Raw genomic sequence first — 17390 nt, 5'->3', positions numbered from 1 at the left:
GACATTGAGATAAAGTATAAAGTATAAGAATTATAACTCTATTTTGCAGGCACATCCAAATTAAAAAATGAAAATGCAGTCTATAAGCTTATTAGCTCGGCTGTTTTCGGAGAAAACCCGAGGTATTGTCATAGCCAGCTCGTCATCCGCCGTCAGCCGTCTGCCTTAGGTGTCGTGCTAAAACCTTAACATTGGCTCTAAAATCAAAGTGCTTCCACCTACAACTTTGAAAATTCATATGTAGATGCGCCTTGATGAGTTCTACACGCCACACCCATTTTTGGGTCACTAGGTCAAAGGTCAAGGTCACTGTGACCTCTAATATAAAACTTTAAAATAGGCTCTATGGTTAAAGTGCTTTCACCTACAACTTTGAAACTTCATATGAAGATGCACCTTGATGAGTTCTACACGCCCCACCCATTTTTGGGTCACTAGGTCAAAGGTCAAGGTCACTGTGACCTCTAATATAAAACTTCAACATAGGCTCTAAAATCAAAGTGCTTCCACCTGCAACTTTGAAACTTCATAATGTAGATGCACCTTGATGAGTTCTACACGCCACACCCATTTTTGGGTCACTAGGTCAAAGGTCAAGGTCACTGTGACCTCTTAAAAAAAAAAATCTGACAAGCTTTCGCAGCCGAGCGTGGCACCTGTTATGCGGTGCTCTTGTTTATTTTTATGCCCCCCTTCGAAGAAGAGGGGGTATATTGTTTTGCACATGTCGGTCCGTCCACCAGATGGTTTCTGGATGATAACTCAAGAACGCTTAGGCCTAGGATCATGAAACTTCATAGGTACATTGATCATGACTGGCAGCGACCCCTATTGATTTTCAGGTCACTAGGTCAAGGTCACAGTGACTTGAAATAGTAAAATGGTTTCCGGATGATAACTCAAGAATGCTAAGACCTAGGATCATGAAACTTCATAGGTACATTGATCATGACTAGCAGATGACCCCTATTAATTTTCAGGTCGCTAGGTCAAAGGGCAACGTCACAGTGACTCGAAATAGTAAAATGGTTTCTGGATAATAACTCAAGAATGCTTACGCCTAGGATCATGATACTTCATAGGTTCATTGATCATGACTGGCAAATGACCCCTATTGATTTTCAGGTCACTAGGTCAAAAGTCAAGGTCACAGTGACTCGAAATATTAAAATGGTTTCCGGATGATAACTCAAGAATGCTTACACCTAGAATCATGAAACTTCATAGGAAAATTGATCATGACTGGCAGATGACCCTTTATGATTTTCAGGTCACTAGGTCAAAGGTCAAGGTAACAGTGACTCGAGATAGTAAAATGGTTTCCCGATGATAACTCAACAATGCTTACACCTAGGATCATGAAACTTCATTGGTACATTGATCATGACTGGCAGATGACCCCTATTAATTTTCAGGTCACTAGGTCAAAGGTCAAGGTCACAGTCACTTGAAACAGTAAAATGGTTTCCTGATGATGACTCAATAATAATTAGGCCTAGGATCATGAAACTTCATAGATACATTGATCATGACTGGCAGATGACCCCTTTTGATTTTCAGGTCACTAGGTCAAAGGTCAAGGTCACAGTGACAAAAAACGTATTCACACAATGGCTGCCATTACAACTGACAGCCCATATGGGGGGCATGCATGTTTTTCAAACAGCCCTTGTTTGTTATTTGTTTACCATTTTTAAAACTTTCTGTTTTTTAACATGTGCATGTAAGACATTTTGACGTTATTTAATTGATAAGGAAGTATAATAAGTAAATACAAGTTTCAATGTATAACAATGACAAAATTAATGATCCCAAAACAAAATATGATGTGCTAAAAGCTGTCATTGTATAAATGTGCCTTACAGGAAAAAATTGAGTGTTCCCATTGTTTTTCTTAAAATTCAAGTTATCGCGAAGTCAACAATCATGATTCATTTAGATAATACTCAATAACATAAAAACAATCAAATTAAACGGCTGTTAAATGATTGTTGCTACAACATGAAATCATTCATACAAAGGGTATTTTTTACTCTTATATTTATTGGTAGACCATAACTGGTATATCAGTATACAAATAAATACACCCAACAATTAATACAATTTTCCAGACGTTGAAAAATGGGACATAACTCTTGCTAACTAAAGGGAAGTTACCTATTTGTGGGGCCTATTAAATTGCCTGGCATTCTAAATGAGCCTTGCTTTGAGTAAACTGGGCTAAATACATGTGCACAAAGTGTCATCCCAGATTAGATGTGCAGTCCACACAGGCTAATCAGGGAAAACACTTTTCCCCTATACTGGGTTTTGTTTAGAAGAAATTTCCCTTCAACGAAAAAATCCATAAAAGTGTAGAGTATCGTCCCTGATTAGCTGGTGCAGACCGCACAGGCTAATCGGGCACGATACCTTACGCACATGCATTTAATCCCGGTTTTTAACCCATTTATGCCTAGTGTCTAGAAAAAAGGCCTTGGCAAGCAGCGTATGATGCATGATGCAGCATGATGCGGGGGTCTCATCAGGGTCTGCGCTGTTTGCTTAATGGAATTTCTGTAAGAAAAATTCTAAATATAGAAATAAATATACTAGACATCCCTAATTTTGGAAATAAATTGATCCAATTTGGAAGGATGGGAGAGTCCACTAGGCATAAATGGGTTAACTCTTTCAGTGCTGGAACCAAATTTTGAAGGCCTTTGCCAACAGTTTGGATCCAGATCAGACGCCACAGAAAGTGGCGTCTCATCAGGATCCAAACTGTTTGCTATTCTGATATTATTCTTTGAAAAAAATTGAAGGAAATGCTAATTTTGGAAATTCGCAGACGACATTTTAGCAGACGACAAATTTCCCAGCATGCAAAGGGTTAAAGAGAGAGGCTCAAATGTTTTTCTTCAGGTGGTGCAGCACAACAAGAAGCTGAAGCGACAGAGCATGGACCTGATAGGCCTGATGAACCGGGCCGACCACAATTTCAACATCCGGGACATCAAGTTTGAAGATGAGGAGGAACCCACTGAGAACCGTATCGAGAACGCTCACCAACAGCAGCTCAACACCACCATTAAAAGTGTGTTAGCTTTAAATTGTATGCCTTAACAACACCATCAACAGTTAGTAATCTTTAAATTGTTAGGCCTTAACACCACCATCAACAGTTTGTTAGCTTTTAACTTGTTTGCCTTAACATCACAATAAAAGGTTTGTGAGCTTTACATTTTTATGCTTAAACACCAATATCAAAAGTTACTGAGCTTTTAATTTTTATGCCTTTACACCACCATCAAGTTTGTGAGCTTGTAATTTTCACGCCTTTACACCACCATCAAAAGTTTGTAAGCTTGTCATTTTTTATGTCCAAACACCACCATCAAAAGTTTGTTAGCTTTTCATTTTGTATTCCATCACTTTCATAGTTAAGGTTCACTCTTTCCTGTCAGTCTGTCCTAAGCATTTTTGGTTGAAAAAAAGTATTCTAGTGCTATTAGAGTGATTAAAAGTTACAGTGATAAAGTCTCCTGATCTTCAACGTCTGAGAGTGAGCTGTTGTGATCACTCTATGACTGGCATTTGTCCTCGTGTGGTGCGTGATAGTTTGGTGTGAATTTTGCGCTTTTAAACTTTCGGCTTATTAACACAATAGAGACAGCATGTATTGCACAATGAACCTATGTCATAATGTTTATCTGGACAATATCTAGGTTGAGTTTGAATCTGGTACATGTGAGCATAGGAACTATGACAACAGGTCAAATCTTATAAGAACCTTGGTATCACTCTAGAGGCGTCATTGATGACTCGATCATTGACTTTGTGAAACTTTGTCAGGATGTTTATTTTTTATAATCTGAATGCCATTTTTGAATCTGGCTCAAATGGGTTAAAAAGTAGGGCAAGAAATCATGTGAATCACACTTGTATATTTATTTGAAATTTTAAAGGAGAAAAAAATCTGAATAACATTTATAAATTGTGTTGCATGTACTTGCAGTTCTCGCATCAATTCATTTCATAATTGCCGTTAAGTTTAATAGATTTAAGGAGCTATTTTTATTATGACAAAATTGCATTGAGTTTTTAATTATTTTGAACGCTTGTGATATTGAATCTATATTTTGTGTATATGCAATACATTTTGAAAAGAATGAGGAGTTGTGGTTCTTTTTAATATTGAACTACATTTGACTAATTAATTGTTTTTTAATAAATGCAATAATTTTGTTCACTTGATAGATCTAAAGAAAGAAGTTTCTACACTAAGCACAAAACTGGAGTTAACAGAGATAGAACTAAAAACAGAGAAAGAAAATCACCAGTGGGTGAAAGAAAGTGTAAGTCTCCTCGTAACGAAAATAATGTAAAAGTTAAAATTATTTTGATGAATCTATAAATATAAGTTTAGACATGTCTTTGTTTACCACATGTTTCAACTAGTCTTGTTTTATGTTTCCATTGATTCCGAATGTGTAGTTTCATTAGAATAGTGTGATACATGTTTAGTATACAATCTTGCTCCTCCCCCCCTTCAACATCTGGATGTCAAGGAAATATTAATACATTTACAGCTGCATGCATAGAAAGTTTAAGCTGTACCATTTGCATTTATTTATTTGCAGTATGAAACATCAAAATATCAGTTGAAGCAAACTGAATCAGCTCTGAGAAAACACAAGTTAGCACTACAAGAGTTATCCAAAGGTATACCTATTTGGTAATGTTTGTGTACTATAAAACTAGTTAATGCTAAATCATGTTTGCTTCAACAGAAAACTTAATTTTGAAAACAAATTTTGTATTTTTTTATTAAAAAAAGCACATTAAACTTTGAGTAACATGCATACTTTTGACGACATTTAAACAATTATTCACTGACCAGAATTTACTTGTGGTTTATAGTGAACTCTTTTTTTACTTAGCAAAGACACACTGACAAACCATCAACCTTTTTTTCTCTCATTAGTGCTATATGTATTTATGAACATATTTTTAATAATTTAGTTTTGTCAAATTCAAACTTACGTAATGCTAAGTTGCCATGGCAAAATAGTTTATTACGAGCCTCAGTCTGGGAAAACAGGGCTAAATGCACATGCATAAAGTGTCGCATCAGGTTATCATGTGCTGACTGCTTGGTGTAATCTGGAAAACACTTTCCGCCTAATCTGCATTTTGCTAAGAAAGGTTCCCTTTAAACGAAACAATACCATAAAAGTGGATTTTATTTCTCTAGTCTCTGAGGAAGCCCTGACAGAATATGAGTCATTGAAGGGTAAATATGCACTGGAGAAGAAACGCAGAAGCTTTGTAGAGAAGAAAGTTGCAGAGGTATCATTTTCACATTTTACAAATAGGAATAACAAACAAGGTTGTGGTCATTAACCATTCACAGCGTGTGCTGTTGTTAAGGTCTGACTAGAGTGTATTTCTGCTGTTACATGAAAAAGTTTATTTCTGCCATTAATATAGCTTAAAAGACACAAAACTTAATTGGTGGGATATTTCAGAAATATGGGCTTTGTAATTGTTGACATATGTACAATTTACCAATATTATGGCATATTTGAAAAGAATAATTTAAAAATAACAATGAAACTATGGGCAAGACTTATTAAAGAAAAGAAACAGTATCTCTGTTTTTTATGATATTATTCTCAATAACATGAAGTCATTCTGAATGAAATTGATATTATAATCATGAAATTTATATGATAATTTTTAAATATCATCATTAGATTTACATGTACGAAGCTTTAAAATATTTATCATAAGTGCTACACTGTAACTCCAATATAACATAGTAGTTAGAACCATCATGTTGTTTATGTCCTGATAACTGTGCACAGCTCCAAGCTGAAGCATCTTTGTTTTTGAGCGAGGCTGTTTTCGGAGAAAACCCGAGCTATTGTCATAGCCAGCTCGTCCAACATCCTCGTCGTGCTTAAACCTTAACATGGTTCTAAAATCAAAGTGCTTCCACCTACAACTTTGAAACTTCATATGTAGATGCACCTTGATGAGTTCTACTTGCCACACCCATTTTTGGGTCACTAGGTCAAAGTCAAGGTCACTGTGACCTCTAATATAAAACTTTAACAAAAACCTTAACATTGCCTCTAAAATCAAAGTGCTTCCACCTACAACGTTGAAACTTCATATGTAGATACACCTTGAATCGTTCTTCACACCACACCCATTTTGGGTCACTAGGTCAAAGGTCAAGGTCACTGTTACCTCTAAAAAAAATTAAAAAAAGCTTTCGCAGCCGAGCGTGGCACCCGTTATGCGGTGCTCGTGTTTAATTATTATCATCCTTATTTACTAGATTTTTATGGCTTCAAAATGTTTAAATTAGTTCAAGCCATATTGTAATGTATTCCTAGACTACCCCAAGCTGAAGCATACTTTTTATGCTCCCGGATCGAATGATTGGGGGCATTTTGTTTTTGGCCTGTCTGTCTGTCATTCTGTCCCAAAACTTAAACCCTGGTTAAAATTTTGCCATAAATTTTGCAATATTGCAGATAGAAAGTTGATATTTGGCATGCATGTGTATCTCATGGAGCTGCACATTTTGAGTGGTGAAAGGTCAAGGTCATCATTCAAGGTCAAAGGTCAAAAAACAAATCCAAGGGAAGTAATAAGCTTTAAAGGGATATAATTATCTGTACCTGCCAAATGATAAAAAATAAATCAATCAAAGCGGCGCTGTAGAGGGCATTGTGTTTCTGACAAACACATCTCTTTTTGAATATTATTTCAAGATTTATATGGTTTAAAAAAAATTTAAACAGCTAAGGCCATATTCTAATATATTCCCAGATAACTGTGGACAACTCCAAGCTGAAGCGTCAGAGTGCAGCGTTGCTAAGCAGCGTTGTCACGGGTGACCGACTGCATCATGCCCTGATGGAGATTGAAGATCTCACAGACAAGCTGGAGAAGCAGAGACAGCACTATGATCAACAGGTAGAGCAGTGACTCCCGGGCCCGTATTCACCAACCCATTCTTAGACTCAAGTCTAAACATCTATGAATGAAACTGAAATGTGCTTCAAATTCAAGTCTAGCATGGCAATTAACACATTTAATTATTCAGTTCTTTTTTAAGAATAATATATTATGAAATGAACACAATTTTTAGCCTGATTTTATGCAAACTCTGAGGTATTTGTATTGAGTCCATATGTATTTTTATGCCCCCGAATGAGGGCATATAGTGATCGGACTGTCTGTCCGTCTGTCTGTCTTTCCGTCACACTTTGCGTTTAGGTTTTGAAAAATGCTCATAACTTTTATGACCCTTGAGATGTAACCTTCATATTTGGTATGCATGTGTATATGGACAAGGCCTTTCCATATGCACAAAAATGTTGACCCCTGTGACCTTGACCTTGAACTTAGGGTCTGCATTTAGGTTTTGAAATCTGCGTTTAGGTTTTGAAAAATGCTCATAACTTCTATCAAAGCAATTATAGGGGGCATATGTCATACGCACACAAATTTTGACCCCTGTGACCTTGACCTTTAACTTAGGGTCCGCGTTTAGGTTTCAATATCTGCGTTTAGGTTTCGAAAAATGCTCATAACTTCTATCAAAGCGTTTTTAGAGGGCATATATCATCCTATGGTGACAGCTCTTGTTTATACTATTTTATGTTCTTAAGTATGAGAATGGGTTTGTAAATATGGATACCTTATTGAAAAGAAGTGGTGGCCTGTTTGCTTTTTTGCGGGTAAATTTCAATTTCAAAAGATGGTAAAGCGGCTTGGCGAATTGTAACTCATTTAGTAATTAAGTAATTTAATTCAAAGTGCTTGCAAGCAGCTTATCGTTGATCTATGAATATCTGTGAAAAGATCAACAGTATTTAATTAGGAGGAGTCATAATGATAAAATGGCAGAATTCATATGTATCAGTTTCCATTTCCCTAACTATTGCTTACTTGTTTGTAACTCTTTTTCTGGGCAACTCAAATAGTCATGTATGTTTCAGTCTGTGCAAAAAAACATTACAAGTTAATTCCTGCTACTTTGATTATTGATCCATCATTTTTTCATAAAAAGCCCCGATACGAAGTAAAGGGAGTATGCTGGGATCACCTTTGACATCTTTATGTCCAAATATCTGTTTGTCTAGCCTGTGCGCTGTCTGGTCTGGAGCTACCCAGTCTGCTAGTTAGACCACAAATTCTTGCTATTATATAGTGGACAGGTAACTCCTGCCCAGCCTGGCCGCATATGACATAAGACAAATTTCTCATGAAGTGGCTTATACAAAATTGCCTGATATCAGTACATTTAGTTTCCGAATTTTTCTTAAAATTTGACAAGCAATTAGTTGTTGAACTTCATTATATGAAAAGTGGGCTCAATGCATCATGTACATGAATTGTCATCTCAGATCAGCTTGTGCAATCAGGGACAATTTTTTTAGCCTAAACTAGATTTTATACAGAAAAGACAACCTTTTAACGAAAATTTTCATAAAAGCGTAAAGTGTAGTCCCTGATTAGCCTGTTTGGATAGCACAGGCTATCTGGGACGACACTTTTTGTACAGCATTAAGCCCAGTTTTCTTGAACGGGTCTAAAATGTTCATGCTCTTCCTGTTGCGCAACAGATAGCGGAGCTTGAGGAGAGAATCTCAGAGGGCAGTGCCGAGCAGGTGTCAAAGTCCGTAGAGAACACGTCCCTGATCACGGAGCGAGAGGACCTCGAGGCCAAACTTAGGGAGAATGAGGACAAGTACACCTCCCTTGAGGCCAAGTGTGAGTGAGATAGTGCTCGAGTCAAATGAACCTTGTCTTGGGAAAACATGGCTTAATGCATGTGCTGAAAGGGTTGTCCCAATTAAGCCTGTGTGGTCTGCACTGGTTAGAACAGGATGATGCTATCGGCTTTAACTTGTTTTTATCCCTGCCGAAAAAAAATTTGGAGGGGATATAGAAATTGGTCCCGTCCGTCTGTCTGACCGTCTGTCTGTCTGTCCGAAACTTTGTCCGGAGCATAACTCCAAATCTATTGAATGGATTTACTTCAAACTTAGAACATAAACAGATGGCAACTAGGAGAAGTGCAGTGACCAAGAACCATAACTCTACCTTAGTTTTTGAATTATCTCCCCTTTTATATAACTTTAAAGTAAATTTTTGTCCGGAACATAACTCAAATCTACCAAAGGGATTTACTTGAAACTTGAAACATAAACAGATGGCAACTAGGAGAAGTGCAGTGACCAAGAACCATAACTCTATCTACCTTAGTTTTTGAATTATCTCTTTTATATAATTTTAAAGTAAATTTTTGTCCGGAGCATAACTCTAAATATACTGAAGGGATTTACTTGAAACTTGAAATATAAACAGATGACAAGTAGGAGAAGTGCAGTGACTAAGAACCATAACTCTATCTACCTGAGTATTTGAATTATCTCCCTTTATTTAATTTCAAAGTATTTTTTTGTCCGCAGCAAAACTCTAAATCTACTGAAGGGATTTACTTGAAACTTGAAATATAAACAGATGGCAAGTAGGAGAAGTGCAGTGACTAAGAACCATAACTCTATCCACCTTAGTTTTTGAATTATCTCCCTTTTTTTAATTACAAAGTAAATTTTTGTCCAGAGCTAACTCTAAATCTACTGAAGGGATTTACTTGAAACTAAAAATATAAACAGATGGCAACTAGGAGAATTGCAGTGAACATGAACCATAACGCTTTCAGTCATAGTTTTTTAATTATCTCCCTTTATTTGTTTTACAAATATTATTCTACTCTCTAAAACAAATGTTGTCATACAAACAAACACATTTCGGCGGTGATTTGGCTTTACTGTGACAAGCTCTTGTTTGCTTAGAAGATACTTACTTTTAACAAAAAGTGCCATTAATATGGAAAGTGTAGTCTCAGATTAGCCTGTGCAGACTGCAGATTACACAGGCTTATCTGAAATACCACTTTATGCCCATGCATAAAGCCCAGTTTTCTCTGAAGGAGGCCAAGTAATTGACATTCATTGATGCTTGGAAAGCAGCAAAAAAAAACTGTGAGGTAATCCTATTGTATCTAGCTTACTAAGATTTGGTGCTTGTTGTTAACTTACATTTGTATTGGTATTTCATCTTGCGTTAATGAGAAGGTTGGGCAGTTTTTAAATTTAAAGTGGCCACTGGCAACCATTCCTTAAAATATTTGTAAACAAAGATTGTATACACAAACTTGTTCAAAGAAGTACTCCTTTATTATGCCCCCCTTCGAAGAAGAGGGGGTATATTGTTTTGCACATGTCGGTCGGTCCGTCCGTTGGTCGGTCTGTCCACCAAATGGTTTCTGGATGATAACACAAGAACGCTTACGCCTAGGATCATGAAACTTCATTGGTACATTGATCATGACTCGCAGATGACCGCGATTGATTTTCAGGTCACTAGGTCAAAGGTCAAGGTCACAGTGACTTGAAACAGTAAAATGGTTTCCGGATGATAACTCAAGAATGCTTACGCCTAGGATCATGAAACTTCATAGGTCAATGATCATGACTGGCAGATGACCCCTATTGATTATCAGGTCACTAGGCCAAAGGTCAAGGTCACAGTGACTCGAAACAGTAAAATGGTTTCCGGGTGATAACTCAAGAATGCTTACGCCTAGGATCATGAAACTTCATAGGAACATTTATCATGACTGGCAGATGACCCCTATTGATGTTCAGGTCACTAGGTCAAAGGTCAAGGTCACAGTTACTCAAAACAGTAAAATAGTTTCCAGATGATAACTCAAGAATGCTTACGCCTAGGATCATGAAACTTCATAGGTACATTGATCATGACTGGCAGATGACCCCTCTTGAATTTTAGGTCACTAGGTCAAAGGTCAAGGTCACAGTGACTCGAAATAGTAAAATGGTTTCCAGATGATAACTCAAGAATGCTTACGGCTAGGATCACAAAATTTGATAGGTTCATTGATCATGACTGGCAGATGACCCCTATTCATTTTCAGGTCACTAGGTCAAAGGTCAAGTTCAAAGTGACGCGAAACAGTAAAATGGTTTCCTGATGATAACTCAAGAATAATTAGGCCTTGGATCATGAAACTTCATGGGTACATTGATCATGACTGGCAGATGACCCCTATTGATTTTCAGGTCACTAGGTCAAAAGTCAAGATCACATTGACACAAAATGTATTCACACAATGGCTGCCACTACAACTGACAGCCCATTTGGGGGGCATGCATGTTTTACAAACAGCCCTTGTTTTGTTTTGTTTTACAAGTTATTATTTTCAGTGTTTGGTAAGAATTGATTCAGTAAAAAAAAAGTTCTTCAATATATTCCTTCTACATAAATGATTTCAAGAACAAAATTACCAAATATTTTGTTTTGTATTTTTTGGCCAAGTGCTACAGCTTAATGTGTCATTGCAGATGAGCAACATTGTAAATCAATATATTCTCTGTATACAAATGACTTAAATAAATCAATTACCAATTTTGTCTCTTTGTCTTTCTTCATGTTTATGTGTTGTTGCAGATGATAAGCTGTTGAAGGCGTACGAGGACTCCAAGCGACCCCCACCCCCGCCCCCTCCTCCACCCCCACCAGCAGTGAACAAGGGGTATACTGGCCCTCATGTGATATCAAGGATAGCTTAACTGTGTTTATAAATGAAGAGCAACCGTAGGCTGGCTATCATGTGATTTAAGGATTACTTAACTGGGTTTATAGAAAATGAGCCACTTAAGGGAGGACTTATTAGTCCCCTACCGGTGAAACCGGAGAGAGACTTGTGGTTTGCGCTCTGTGTGTCTGTCACACTTTTCTGGATCCTGCGTTAATTTTAAAATTTCCTCATATTTTTTCATGAAACTTGAAACATGGACCGATGGCAATATGGAGATTATGCATGCCATATCATTTTGTTCCGCCGTCAAGATTTCTGGTTGCTATGGCAACAAATAGACTAGAAATATTGCTGAAAATGGTGGATCCTGCGATAACTTTAAAAGTTTGTCATATTTTTTCATGAAACTTGAAACATGGATATATTACAATATGGAGATGTTGTGTATGTGGGTTTAAGACAACGCGAGAACACCGGTCTGCTTATTGGCTAGTGTAATACTACACAGATACAGCGATAGGCATGCAGCAATACAACATGGTAGGCGGGGTTTATCATGACTGACGTGATCATTATACATAACAGGAGATTATGCAAATCATTTCATTTTGTTCCTACGTGAAGAATTCTGGTTGCTATGGCAACAAATAAACTACAAATATTGCTGAAAATGGTGGATCCTGTGTAGGTAGGGGATTTTTATTGCTTGGCAATAGTATTGTTTTCATTTGTCATTAAATTTATGTAGATTTTTGCACATAGTACTTTTGGTGAGCTTTGGTGTATGGCCAATTTGTCTGCTGTCATCAGTTGTTGTTTAGAGTTTGTTTATGCATCAGATATTACTTTAAAGGACATTTACTTATAGACCAGTTTCAATCAAACTTCAAAGGATTTATCTTTGGGTGGTCCTCTACAATGTTTTTTTTAATTGTTCCCGTCTGTTTTATGCAGATAGAACAGATTTTAGATGAAGTTTTAAAATTATAGTTTCAACTCAATTACTTTAGAGCAAAATTATATATCTTAATACACTCATAATCTGTAGATACTAGGTATCAAGACTGCACTTAAGACTGCATATGGGATGGTGAATTCTAGGATATGGCTATTGTATGTTAACATAGATGTGACTCACTTAATGCCTCAATTAAGAATGGAGCTATTGAATTGAAACATACTTTATTAATACTATATATCAGATCTCACTTTGGATATGTGTTGGTTTGTGGGTTTAAGGTCACTGGTACTAAATGTAGACTTATGGCCCTGCTCAATCACTAAAAAAACAAATTAATAATAAGTATGTTGATTGACTAATTAATACTGTAAAATCCTCATAGTTTGTGGGACATTAATTTGTGTTGATTCTGTGGGTTGACTGATCCTCAAATTTAACACAGATGGTTGAGAATGACTGTTGCAAATGCCTCATTTTGTTTTCCAAAATCAGAAATCCACATATCGCCCCTTGCAATAAGGTACCATGTGACATTTAAATTAGAAGGCACATGGAACTTTTTTGCACCAATTGGAAGATATGTAAGTCATTTTTTGAAAAACCAAAATAATTCATGTATGCGATTACTGGTATACATGGTTTTACAGTACCTTATAGTGACATTTCATTATAAGTAGTGGGTAAATTTCAAAAGACACTGAATAACTTGATAGGTAGGTTGACTCTTGTTAAAAGATTTTTATTTTTGAAGTGTTAACAATATATAGTAATTGCCCTATCTCTTATTTTAGATTCTTGTCCATGTTCAAGCGTACCAAGAAGCCAGATGTTCAAACAATGGGTGAGTTGTGGGATCTTTAAATATGCAAATTTATGTTCAGTATATTGTTTATTGCCTTGTTTCAGATGTATAAGTCTTATTAGAAGTCTTGTAAGTATTTTGGTAGTAGATTGATGAATATGATTTTGAGGTTGATTTTGAGGTTTTCAGTTACTTATTTATAATTTTATTATAGTTAAGAAGATAAGGGTTAAGCCGAGTGTCAAATATAAGAAGTTATTATAGTTAAGAAGATAAGGGGTTAGCCTAGTGACTAATATATGAAGAAAAGGGTTTAGCCTAGTGTAGAATATAAGTAGATAATGGGTCAGCCTAGTGTAGAATATAAGAAGAAAAGGGATTAGCCTAGTGTAGAATATAAGAAGATAATGGGTCAGCCTAGTGTAGAATATAAGAAGAAAAGGGATTAGCCCAGTGTAGAATATAAGAAGATAACGGGTTAGCCTAGTGTAGAATATAAGAAGAAAAGGGATTAGCCCAGTGTAGAATATAAGAAGATAACGGGTTAGCCTTGTGTAGAATATTAAAAACTAAGGGGTTAGCCTAGTGTAGAATATTAGAAGATAAGGGGTAAGCCTATTGTAGAATATAAGAAATAAGGGGTTAGCCTATTGTAGAATATAAGAAATAAGGGGTTAGCATAGTGTAGAATATAAGAATGTAATGGGTTAGCCTAGTTTAGAATATAAGAAGATAAAGGTGTTAGCCTAGTGTAGAATATAAGAAGATAAGGGGTTAGCCTAGTTTAGAATATAAGAAGATAAAGGTGTTAGCCTAGTTTAGAATATAAGAAGATAAGGGGTTAGCCTAGTGTAGAATATAAGAAGATAAGGGGTTAGCCTAGTGTAGAATATAAGAAGATAAGAGGTCAGCTCGTGTAGAATATAAAGATATGGGGTTAGCCTAGTGTACAATACACTGTAACTCCAATTAAACGCTCTCCGTTATTACGCTGAATCCAATATAACGCGGGAGGTGCTTGGATCCTGTTTTTTTCTCCAACCTTCCATTACTGATTCAAATCCATGTTATGCGACTTCATGTATTTTCAGAAAATTCAAAGATGGCGGCTATCACAGCTTGATTTCTTTATCCGTCCATTTAACTGATTTTAATCGATTAGAGGTTAAACGAAACTCGACAGCTAATTGGTGTTAATATGTTGTGTAATGTCACTAAAGGTGTGAAAAACTCAGTGTTTATTACATATTTAATCTGTTGTGTAATGTCAATAAAGGTGTGTATAACTCAGTGTTTATTACATATATTCCCTATCAGAGCGGTACATTGTATAAACTATGGCTGTGTTATCGTTTATTATATGCTATACATGCTTGATAAATAAAAAGATCTTTGTGTATGTTTAATGTTTCAGTACGTGTACGAAAAATAAATTAAATAATCCTGACGATTTATTAACATGCTAACGCAGTATTCTTGTTAACAGATATTCACTTTAATTCTTGCCCGTTATCAGAAAGTCCTTGGGAAGCATGTTTTTTACATGACGCGTATGACGCAATAAAACATTTCTTGTACATGTATTATATTGTATTCAATTTAAATTTAAATTCACTCGTCCAATGAAAGCTCTGTCCCATAATGCACTGTACTCTTTTTCTGAAAAATGGCTTAGGCATATGGATGTGTTTATGAAATTCATAAACATATTTCTCGTCATTAATGTTCAAGTTTATTTTTTCATAAGTGATGTAATTTTATTGGATTATTTGATAAATGTGCACATAAGAAAAGCGGTATGTATACTGTAATCATTCGATTCGGTTTATATGCATGTATTTGGGGATGACAACAAAGCATGGCAATACACAGGACCAATATTATAGGCTATACTTTACCTGTTTTTATAGCCCCCTGCAATAAATGAGCACCAAACTTATAACGCGGATCCGTTTATAACGCTGTTTCGCAGCTTGGACCCCATTGACCCCTCTATATTGGAGTTACAGTGTATAAAAAAAGGTGTTAGTCTAGTGTAGAATATAAGAAGATAAGGGGTTAGCCTAGTGTAGAATATAAGAAGATAAGGGGTTAGCCTAGTGTAGAATATAAGAAGATAAGGTGTTAGTCTAGTGTAGAATATAAGAAGATAAGGGGTTAGCCTTGTTTAGAATATAAGAAGATCAGGGGTTAGCCTAGTGTAGAATATATTTGCACTTAATCATTTTAACTGCTAAGACGATAGGTAGTATGGACAATTATGGCTGTAATTGTGACTAATCTTTTAAAAAATCCATGTTTTCTGTCTGTCTGGGCATTTGCATATCCATCCATCTTATAGCACTTTTTTTTCTCTTCTGCTCCATATCGTCTTTATACTTTACTAGGATTGATATGAAACTAGGCTCAAATGCTCAAAAGTTCACTGATGTTTTGTAACAAAGACATTAGTCATTCATGATGGCTCGAGGTTACACTTTCAGCTCAAATGTTCAAGACTCCACTTTATTTCCACTCCATATCTCCCTCCATAAACTGGAGGATTTTCTTTAAACTTGATGTAAATATTATTTAAATTATATGCTGACAGTTTGATTTGTTAGCGCTTGTCCAAGGTCAATACTTGAAGGTCAAATATTAAAAACCCCATTTAATGACCACCCATGAGTCATGCTGAAGCATTGTCATTTTTTTGTATCCTATATCCCCTTTGAAATATGTTTTATGGAACTTTTTTCTCCATTTTTGTTCTCATGTGTCAAAAGCAAGAAGTTTCTTGTCAAGGTCACTCTAGAGATTGAATCAAGGTCACTCTAGAGATTGAATCAAGGTCACTCTAGAGATTGAATCAAGGTCACTCTAGAGATTGAATGTTTAACCCAAGTTTCTTGTCAAGGTCACTCTAGAGATTGAATGTTTAACCCAAGTTTCTTGTCAAGGTCACTCTAGAGATTGAATGTTTAACCCTGTAGTTTCATGTCTATTCTACATTTCACATGCTTATGAAACTTACCTAGAATATTGATCTCATTTAGGAATAAAGAAGGCATAAGGCAATCATGCAGATTTAAGGTCAAGGTCGCCATTTAAAGGTGAAATGTTTCACTGCCGGAGATATAGCTTTCCTTTAGGCCAGCTTGTAATAAGCTTAGAAAATATGGAATTTAATGAAATATTAATTAGTAATGATAACACACTAAAATATCTCCTTTTTAAAATCAATAATAATTTTAAACATATTCATTTTGACAATGAAAATTGTAATTGTAAGAAATCTAAATAATACTTTTTAAAAGAAATGAGGTGTGGTGAATGTAGATTGTAAATTTGATAAATATTTTTTAACACAGTTAAAAAGACAGGAGGTGTGGTCAATGAAGACTTCAACAAAGCCCTGGAGGAGATGATGGAGAACATAAAACATGGGAGATCACTCCGACCGACCTTGAAACCCGTGAAAGAGGTAAATAGTGTATATAGCTCTTTCATAGATTGTATATAACTAGAAGCAAATTGCAAATGGCCATGTACAACTGGCATAAAACCAGAACAGCCTGCGGGTAACTCGCAGTCTGTTCAGGTTTTATGCTGTTTGCTGTTCCTTAGGTATGTTAATGAGGCCTTTAAAACTTGAATCTTGCAAGAAAGGTTCTCTAATTTAATTTGATTTTCTAAGGGACTACAAATTTGTCAAATTGTAAGTTGTAGAGTGTTATTCATGTTATTCTTGTTTTACTTGGATTTAATGCTCAAAGTGTTGATGTGTGGCAAAAGAAAATATGTTCTCTCAAACATTTTATTATGCTGCATTACACGCGTAGGAATATGGACCTTTGCCTTGAACAAAGGTACTGGTAATGGGACTATTTGGTTTGCTAGTTAACATTTTATTTCAAGGAAATAACTTTGATTTTATGTTCATACTGTGCTTGTCATGATCAGTATTTTGTCAAAGCATGGTTTGTTCCTATTTTGAAATATGGGCAGTGCTCTGT

The 17390-nt window shown here is 35.9% G+C and overlaps 1 protein-coding gene across 4 annotated transcripts in view; it reads left to right on the top strand.

Moving 5' to 3' along the window:
* Positions 1 to 17390, top strand: part of LOC127843199 (shootin-1-like) — a 56465-nt gene that overhangs the window by 24483 nt on the left and 14592 nt on the right. For all 4 annotated transcript variants that reach the window (XM_052373064.1, XM_052373066.1, XM_052373065.1 and 1 more), the window contains exons 6-14: positions 2905 to 3076; positions 4240 to 4337; positions 4623 to 4704; positions 5237 to 5331; positions 6826 to 6972; positions 8628 to 8775; positions 11542 to 11626; positions 13385 to 13434; positions 16746 to 16858. In XM_052373064.1, coding sequence (XP_052229024.1) covers positions 2905 to 3076; positions 4240 to 4337; positions 4623 to 4704; positions 5237 to 5331; positions 6826 to 6972; positions 8628 to 8775; positions 11542 to 11626; positions 13385 to 13434; positions 16746 to 16858 — 990 coding nt within the window. The remainder of the gene's footprint in view (positions 1 to 2904; positions 3077 to 4239; positions 4338 to 4622; positions 4705 to 5236; positions 5332 to 6825; positions 6973 to 8627; positions 8776 to 11541; positions 11627 to 13384; positions 13435 to 16745; positions 16859 to 17390) is intronic.

This window comes from Dreissena polymorpha, chromosome 8 (genome assembly GCF_020536995.1).
Source record: "Dreissena polymorpha isolate Duluth1 chromosome 8, UMN_Dpol_1.0, whole genome shotgun sequence".
NCBI lineage: Eukaryota > Metazoa > Mollusca > Bivalvia > Myida > Dreissenidae > Dreissena > Dreissena polymorpha.
Note: the sequence above shows the minus strand (reverse complement) of the source record. Positions and strands in the feature narration are given on the sequence as shown.